This window comes from Corvus moneduloides, chromosome 9 (genome assembly GCF_009650955.1).
Source record: "Corvus moneduloides isolate bCorMon1 chromosome 9, bCorMon1.pri, whole genome shotgun sequence".
NCBI lineage: Eukaryota > Metazoa > Chordata > Aves > Passeriformes > Corvidae > Corvus > Corvus moneduloides.
Genome location: NC_045484.1, coordinates 6756301 through 6765144, shown reverse-complemented (window position 1 = coordinate 6765144; position 8844 = coordinate 6756301). Strand labels below are relative to the sequence as shown.

The window sequence follows — 8844 nt, the reverse complement described above, 5'->3', positions numbered from 1 at the left end:
TGATCACGTGGAAGCAGCCTCATGCCCCAGCCCAGCCTGCTCTTCTTGGTCCCCAAAGCATTACAGATGTGCACAAGAGCCCAGGGCCAGGTCAAACCAAACCTGCTGTCACCACTCACAGCGAGAGCACAGCCCATGTCCATGGCAGGTGGCAGTCCTCTTCTGTGGTGGTCATGGCACTTCTCAGAGCAACAGGAGCGGCATACTGCCCTCCCAGCTTTCCTCTTGCATGCCCCAGCTTTACTCCATGACTTTGGGAGAATGACATTTCATTCAAAATCTCAAGTTCCCAGGCCCTGGCCACCAAGGCAATGCCAGCAATCACAGGAGCTGGCAGCACTCCCTGTCCCTGTGGGCACTGGCTTGTGCACATGGAAGCACATGCATGGCTCTGTGCAAAGTATGGGGCTGGGGGCTTTTAGGGAGGGCGGCTAAAACTGAGTCCAGCTCCATCCTGGCTTGGAGCCTGCTGGCATCGCCCCTTGGCATGGGGTACCTGCTCAGGGTGAGCAGCTGCTCCTGCCCTGCTGAGCAAGTGCAGTGATATGGGGCTGGGAGGTGGCACTTTTTAGATGTCACTGTGGTGTGGCTCAGCCTGAGGGCCCCCCACAAAGGCACACCAGCAGTGTGGGCGTTACCTGCTGCTCTGCACGTATCTGAATGAGGTGGGATCTGTTCGGAGAGTCTCCAGTGGCAGGCACTGGGGTGAAAACAACCAACAGTTCTTTTGCCTGCTGCCGCTGTGACAGGAGGGCCATGAATGCCCCTTCCTGCAGCACAAACAGGGCACTGTTTGGGGCTGCTTTGCCCTGGGCCAAGGCCTCTCGGGTGAGGCCAAAGTAAGCAGCTCCTCAACAGCAAGAACCTCTCCAGGGCTGGGAAGGCTCTCACCTAAGCACAAGCAGACTTAGGGAAAATACCTCTGGCCTCTGTGAAACCTCCCCATGTCCTTTAATATGCCCCTCTCCCCTTGCTGCACACGCTGAGCCCTTTGCTGTGGAGATGGGCACCACAGGAGGTACATGTCCCTGCAGAGCTGCACCTCTCCAGCCCTGCTTTCCTCCTGCTCCACTCTCGAGCAGGGCAGGACTGAGCTGTGAGCAGGCAGGAGCTGCACGGGAAGTGCACCCTGTACTCATAGCATCACACCCACATTCCTGGCCTGGTTGCTGGAGCCTGGTTTGGCCAGAAAAGCAAGTGCCTCGCTGGACCGGGACAGGGAGTGGGGGCTTGCAGCATGGGACGGGGTCATGCTCCCAGCAGCAAGGCTGGGCACGCACCGGGCTATCCAACCAAGCACAAAGAGGACCTGGCTAAATCCCATCGACCGGCTGTGCCCTTCTCGGCGGCTGCATTTGGGCTGCAGGGGGACAGCCCTTCGCCACGGTGCCGGAACCATGGCAGAAGCATCCCTCCTTCCCGCCGGGCCGGCCGGTTTGTGGGGCCAGGCAGAAGCGAGTCAGCCCCCAGCACGCACTGGCAGCAGCCTGTGTGTAGGTCAAGGACTTGTGGCTCTCGGGATGAGCAGATCCCAGCATGGAGCCGGGATGTCCCCCGAATCGACCCCCAGAAGCTGCTGAAGCTCACACGGAGCGGGGAGCGCAGCCCGGGGCGGGGGTGTCCCCTCTCAGGCGTGGCGGTGCCCGGCACTGGGACCCGGCACTGGGACCCGGCACTGGGACCCGGCCCCCGCCCGGGGCTCCCGGCGCGTGTCCCGCGGCTCTGGCCGGGAGGTGGCGGCCGCGAGCGCCCCGGCGTCCCTTGCGCCACCTCCGGCACCGGCGGAGGTGCGGCCGCGCCGGGGCTGCGGAGCCCCCTCGCCCGCCCCGGGGCGATGGAGCCGGTCCCCGGGCGGCGGTGGCAGAAGGTGCTGTACGAGCGACAGCCTTTCCCCGATAACTACGTGGACCACCGGTTCCTGGAGGAGCTGCGGAAGAACGTGCACGCCCGGCAGTACCGGTACCAGGCCGTCGTCTTCCAGTCGGGAGCGGTGGTGCAGCAGCTGTGCAGCGTCTGCGTCTTCGTGCTCACCTGGTGGTACATGGACGCCGGGATGCTGAGCCCGCAGGGGCTTTTCGGGGCGGCCCTGGTGTCCTCCCTGCTCGGCTACGTCCTGTTTGATGCCGTGGACGGCGGGGCCGGGCGCTGGGCGAGCGGGCGGACGCGCTGGGCTGACCTCAAGAGTACGCTGGTGTTCGCCGCCTTCACCTACGGCTTCTCGCCGGTGCTGAAGACGCTGACCGAGTCCATCAGCACGGACACCATCTACGCCATGTCGGCCCTCATGCTTCTGGGTCACCTCATCTTCTTCGACTACGGCGCCAACGCTGCCATTGTGTCCAGCACACTGTCCCTCAACATGGCCATCTTCGCCTCGGTGTGCCTGGCCTCACGCCTGCCTCGCTCCCTGCATGCCTTCGTCATGGTCACCTTCGCCATGCAGATCTTTGCCCTGTGGCCCATGCTGCAGAAGAAGCTGAAGGCCCGGACGCCCCGGTGCTACGTGGGGGTGACGGTGCTCTTTGCGCTGGCAGCGCTGGCGGGGCTGGCCACGGTCTCCAGCGTGGGCGCCGTGCTCTTCGCCTCCCTGCTGCTCGCCATCTCCTGCCTCTGCCCCTACTGCCTCATCCGCCTCCAGCTGCTCAAGGACAACATCCACGGGCCGTGGGACGAGGCTGAAATCAAGGAGGATCTCTCAAGGTTCCTCATGTAGGCCTGGGCCAGGGGGACCCTCTGCTGTGAGCAGTGCAAAGGTCCTGGCTGGGGGACAGCCCTGTGAGGGAGGACACCTGACCCAATAAAGTCTCTTACACAGCAACAAGGACCACTTCTGTGTTCCCCTCAGTACCCGTTTCCAGACATGACGTGCGTGGGTTTGGTGAAGGAAGGAGCTGAGTGAGCCCTGCAGTGCAGGAGTGCAGGCAGGCGGGGAGGTGTCTGCTCTGGCCTTGCATTTGCAGCTCAGGGTACAGGTGCTGAGCCACTTGGAAATGCACATCTGGCTCAGCTATGCCCTACGGCAATGCCCACGGAGTCCTCAGCCCCAGGATCCTCAGTGTGTGCTGTGGAGTGCCAGCACTTCCCGGGGAGGGGCAGCATGTGGGTACTGATGGACCTGCAGGGCCGAACGTGAGGGCACCTGGGCCGGGGGCAGAGACCTGCTCACCTACACCCCTGCAGTTTATGGTGCCAGAATAGCCTCACACCCCTGCCAGACAACACATTACCTTAAATCCTTTAGGACGTGACATGAGAGGGCATCACGCCTTCCTCTCGTCTCTAACTCCTTTCCAGAGGCAGCTCTGGCCTTGCTGCAGGGCCAGACCCCGAGCCAGAGGTATGGAGTTCAGCACAGTCCCCCATGGGTGCACACCCACCTGCTGGGGAGATGCCAGGCTGCGGGGCCAGCGGCAGGGCCCGTGGAGGTGCCCTCCGACACGATCTGTCCGGTGTCGGTCTGTCCGGCACCGCTCACACCACAACAGAGGGCGCTCCCGGCAAACAAGTCCCGCTGGAGGCCTGGCCAGGACAGCCAGCCCTGGTGCCTGGACGGCCTGCCCGGCGCTTTCCCTTTCCCTGTTCCCATCCCTCGGCAACCCCAGCCCTGCTCCGGCCAGCCCGGGGAGGAACGCCCTCCAGAGCCGGCACCACAAGAGGGAAGGGATGCCCACACCTGCCCCAGCCCCATCTCACAGGGCTGCACTTGGCATCACTCGGGTGTTAATGAAACTTTTCTCTTCTGGAAAAGCTGCAGGAGTACATCTTTCTGCTCGATTTTCCCCACCCCCTGAAAGCAGGCGCTTTTCACGTGCTCCTTGGGCTTTCTCGGAAATGAGCAACCCCCGGCGGAGTCCCCAACACCTCCAGTGCTTTGTAACTGCTCTTGCCAAGTGTTAAATGTTGCTGCTGTCGTCCTGGTAACGAGTACTCATTTTGCCTTTAATTAAAACTTGTAGGAGTTTGGAGCCCGTGCTCAGGTCTCGCAGGGAGCACAGAGTAGCCAGATGCTCAGAGTCAAGATGACATTTTTTAGCTCTGCAGAAAGGAGACTGTTTTTTCACAGGGAGGTTTCCCAGAAAGCTGCTCAGTGACCAGAATGTCCCATCTGACACTGAGCTAATGCCAGTGTAACGCTGTCATCCCAAGCAGATTCACAGAGCCCACTGGTACAGGGGCAAGGGTGGAATGTAAATCAAAAATAAATCAAATCTCATCTGCTTGGCCCCTATCTATCACAGCAGAGGCTACAAGAAAGCAGAGTTTCTGTTGCACTCACTCCTCCACAGAGAAATATTTCCCCCAAAAATATTTTTCCCAAATTCACACTGTCAAACCCAGCTCTGGGTTAGGAAAACTGCAAGCATTGACCACTCAAACATTTCAGGTGGTGGAGATGGGCACAGGCTGCCACCATCCCCTCAGCTGGAGCAGGGACCTGTGCAGATCCAGGGACTTTGACTGATGGCAGCAGGCTCCATCCACCCAGCTCCAGGTGGATGCAGACTGTGTTCCATCCTGCTGCAGGCAGCCTCAGCCCTGCCTACAGCCCCAGACCTCTCTGCTCTGCCCAGCTCCTTCCCTTCATTTCCTTAGAATCCCAGTCAGAATTCTAGGAGTAGATTACAACAGCCTCAGTCCTTGCCCAGAGAGCCTCTGGGGAAAAGCTTAGCCCTCCTCTCACTTGCCCACAAAGATACCCTGCCCATCCTAACCTGGGACAAGAAAACAGAAGTCCAGAGCCTGGATGCACAAAGGGACCTTGGAAGAAGGAAGAATGCCAAAAGGAGCCAGGGAGAGGAGAGGAGGAGACACAAACGGCAGGCAGGGTTTCCCTAGGACTTCCCTGACCTTCTCCTGAGGACATGTGCTCTGCAATGTTGTTGCTATTTAAGCTGCTGTATAAATGGCCATTATTAGTATGTCTGCATGCCTGAGGTCAGCATATCCTCTACAGAACAGGATTTTGCCATAACTCAACACCTATCCAGTAAAGCTGGATGCCCTTTGGACATTTGCTACCTGAAGAAACCCGCACGGAGACCCAAGAAATGGGTCCTTGGCTGATGATGCAACAAACACTTCATCGACCAACCCTAAGGAGTTAAATGTTCTTTTGCATAGCATATTTCTTTCCCTTAAGGTCCAGTCCACTGAGATCAGTCCTTCAATGGGACATTTTCTTTTGATTTGAAGCTGGCCAAATGTGAGTAGTTGCAGAGTGGCTGGGGATAAGCCTTGCTCCTGGGGGAGCTGCTGACACGTGCCGGCTGGAATCTCCATCTCCTGCCTCTGCTGCAGGGAAAGGCCAGTGTCAGCCACCCACACCATGCTGTTGGGGCCATGGCCCTTCCCATGTGGGAGACTGGATCTGGGAAGCCTGCAAAGAACAAAGCTTGAGTCTTTGATCAGGAAACCAAAATAGGATTTTGTTCCTAACCCGTCCACTGAAGAGCAGTCTTGGACACAATGTTACTGGTGCAGCACTGTGGTCCTTCTCTACCTGGCCACAGAGTGAACACCAGGGCAGGCTGGAAACAGCACAGATGAGGTTAAACAGCTTCTTCCAAAAGTCACCCCGTGAACTGATGCTAAAGAACGTGCCAGGGCTTCCCAGCAAACCAGCTCCTATGCCTTTCTACTTAAGAGATTTTAGAAATGGCTACCGTAAACCCATGAAATTTGGAGTCCTATTTTCAACAATATTTTTTACCAAATATTTCATAAGAAGGAAAAGGTTTGTGTGGAGGCTTTACCACCATAAAATGCCCCAAGAAACCAGTTTGTGCCTCCCAGCCTAATGCATGGAGGCCAGTAGGCAGCTGGGAGCTCAGCAACAGCTCCTGGGTGCTGTGGGCCAAGCCACTGAGCTAAAATATCATCCACCTTTTATCTTTGTTGGTGCCAAGCTGTACCACAGAGGGATTGCGGGGAGAGCTTCCCACAGCGCAGAACAGATTTTTGAACAACCTGGAAAAGAAGCAGCAGCTTGTAAAATTCAGCCTGTCCCCCTTCCCTTGTACCTGAGGCATAGACAGAGCCTCCTCAAGTGCTCACCAGGTACAAACACGTAGCAGCTTCTGTAGTCATCCTGAAAGCACACAATTGCTGAACTCTGCTGAAGTGTTTCTGCCTCAGCACCTGATGGCGATGGGTTCCACAGGTAAAAGGTACAGCCAAGCCTCAGCTACTCCATTCTTGGGACAGTTGTTTTCCTGGAATTGTAGGTCTCCATTTCTCCCTATCTCAGGGTGCTGGGAAGCACCTTGCCCAGTTCCAGCAATTCCTAATTTAGCACACACAGTTCAAAGGTATAGCAGGCTTTAGGTTGTTTCCCCACTTTTTGCTACACAGTTGCTGTTTTCTCTCTTCTACTCTACCAAAAGACAAAGTCTAAGTGAGAAGAAAGAAAAATCTCTCTTACAGCTCTCCGGGTTTGTATCCTCTTGTATTTTGAGCAAACTTGGTGTCTGATATTTGCCAGCTCCCTGGATATTTGAGAGGTCAGCAGGAACTGAATCAGCTGCAACAAGAGGAATTGCCCAAATTCAGCAAAGATGCATCAGACCGGGCTTGAAAACAAGCACAGGCTGGGTGTCGTCAGGCCCCTTCTCCTCACACAAAGTGATCTCCTCTCCTCCCCTGCCCCCATCCCGAGCGTGAGCACGGCTGCAGCTCCCTCTTACCATCACCTCCCTACTACCCAGAAACATCTTGTTTGGGCCCCTGAAACACCAGGCTTGAGTCCAGCGCCAAGTGGTACCTCCTGACTTACCTGCGTGGTTTGTGAGATACCCCCTTTGCTTTCCTGTGAGGAAAAATAGTCAGTTAAACCCATCAGTTTCCCCCTTTTTTAGACTGACTCTTCATAGCCTTCACTGGCACACAAAACAAGCACATCATCTAAATTCCAGATTTTATCTTTCCCATAGGGACGGACACATTTGGAATCCCAGAGGTAGCTACTTACAGCTGTTTGTGCTCAGATGCTCCAATGAGGTTGGCTCGCAAGGAATTTAGAGGTTTAGCTTGAAGAAAATGGTCAGAGCAGCTGCAATTTATTTATAATTGTGCAGATTAATCAGTCTAGAGAGAGTTTCAAGAGACTACTGCAATCTTCTCCTTCGAATTTCCGCTCAGCCAGGTGCTGCTGCTGGTGCACTGGACATGTTTTGGAACTCTGCTGGCTGTTCTTCCTGCTAATGCTAAGCCAAAGCCATTTACATCGAGCAATCCTGGTGGTTAATGAATTCAGAAGCAGTGCTGGAATCCCAGCAGAATTACACCACAACCTTGGAGGGTGGGAGCCTCCACAGAGCCCAGGTAATTTCTTCCACAGGGTAAGAATATCTTCATTTGAGGAGTGAGTAGACCCTTCAACAGAAACACAGGACACACTCTTTTTGTAGTCAGAATTTTATTTTCTTTACATCCAGGCTTATCATTGAAATCTGAAAATAAAATCTTTCATTTACAAATAGGCTAGTGCAAATTAAAGGTAATTTTGGATTTAAAAAAAAAAAGACACTGCATGTAACACAAAAGAAATGTGCGTGTTAGGATGATCTTCCTGGAACATCTGGTGGAGGTCGCCTAGGAAAAAACCAAAAAATAACCCAAAAATCACAGGGAGAGGGGGAGATTTAAAACAAAAGGCCAAGATACAATAAAATGACTCATACACAAAATTATCTTAATAAAATGGGTTAAGAGAAAAAGGCACAGAACATGCATATTAAGGAAAAGAGCAAGAGCAAGATTAGAATCAGCTGGCTCTCAGCAGAGCCTGGCTTTCATCCTCACCGCCTCCCTTCTGACTTGCCAGTGCCAGAGAACCAGAACAATCCCATCCCAGGTGTCCAGGTCGCTGGTCACAGGCTTTCTAATTTTCTTGCAGCAAATTATACTCTCTGGAAGAGCTTTTCCCCAGGCAGCCTTAAAATTCTCACCACTATCTGCTTCAAACACTGTTCTTGGAGTGGATCTCTTGTGAGATTCTGATGAAATGAGGAATGATCAAACAAGAGGACCTGTGGGGTGGATTGGGGTGTCTGAAGGGGACATTTCTGGGATTAAAAACATAGCTGGAGAGCCCCGTGGCAGTGAGGGCCCAGTGCAGAGGAGCAGCTGCTCCTCCTGGTACCCAGCACAGAGCACTCAGCTCTACCTGACCAACATGCCTGGAACCAGGCTCATCTGGGGTACGTGACATGCTCTAGCCAGAGGGGACACGTGGGACACTGCTGTTCCCTGAGGGGGAGTGCACACACTGCCTCAGCCACGGCCATTAATGACTATTAACGAAATCTCCAAATGTTACAGAATACAACGGGCATGTTCCTGCTGTGCTCATCCCACCTTTTGCTTCCTCCTTTCCCAAAACCTAAGGACCCACTTAGCAACTGTGGTGTTCCCACAGGAAGCTGTTGTGCTCCTTGTGCCATACAGACCATCTCCAAGCACGGATTGCAGCTACTTGGCTCATCCTGATCTGAAGGAGGAACTGAGTAATCAAGACATCTGTGCATTCGTACACAACCACTTTGGGGGAAATCCCTTTCAGGCACATTTTAACTCCAGCTCCTGCTCTGGAGGACTCAGTCCCTGAAACTCCCCAAAACATGCTTTCCTCAGCAATGAAGAGAATCCCAGGTACTGCTTGTAAAACGTTCATCCATTTCCCAGGAAAACATCTCCAAGGCCCTTGTAGGGGAACAGGCTGAATGCTTCCCAACAGGTTACATCTCCCCTATAATGACATCTCCAGTGATCTCAATGCAACAGCACCTCCAATAAATCCTCCCTGCAGTCCCCACCGAGGCAATGTGGAATGCTGAGATGATGGTG

General features: G+C 54.5%; 2 protein-coding genes across 4 annotated transcripts in view; one reads left to right on the top strand and one right to left on the bottom strand.

Annotated features, from left to right (window-relative positions):
• Nucleotides 1–1749: 1749 nt before the first annotated feature.
• Nucleotides 1750–2824, top strand: PIGC (phosphatidylinositol glycan anchor biosynthesis class C). Its single transcript, XM_032118672.1, has one exon. It carries the CDS (start codon nucleotides 1835–1837, stop codon nucleotides 2711–2713), a length of 879 nt encoding a protein of 292 aa, XP_031974563.1. The 5' UTR covers nucleotides 1750–1834; the 3' UTR covers nucleotides 2714–2824.
• Nucleotides 2825–6962: 4138 nt separating this feature from the next.
• The window catches only part of DNM3 (dynamin 3), a 180834-nt gene continuing 178952 nt past the window's right edge, over nucleotides 6963–8844 (bottom strand). For 2 of the 3 annotated variants that reach the window (XM_032118663.1, XM_032118666.1), the window contains one exon: nucleotides 7396–7590. In XM_032118663.1, coding sequence (XP_031974554.1) covers nucleotides 7554–7590 — 37 coding nt within the window. In that variant the 3' untranslated portion in view covers nucleotides 7396–7553. Of the gene's footprint in view, nucleotides 7372–7395; nucleotides 7591–8844 lie in introns of those variants that run through there. The other variant, XM_032118668.1, reaches the window with a different exon arrangement.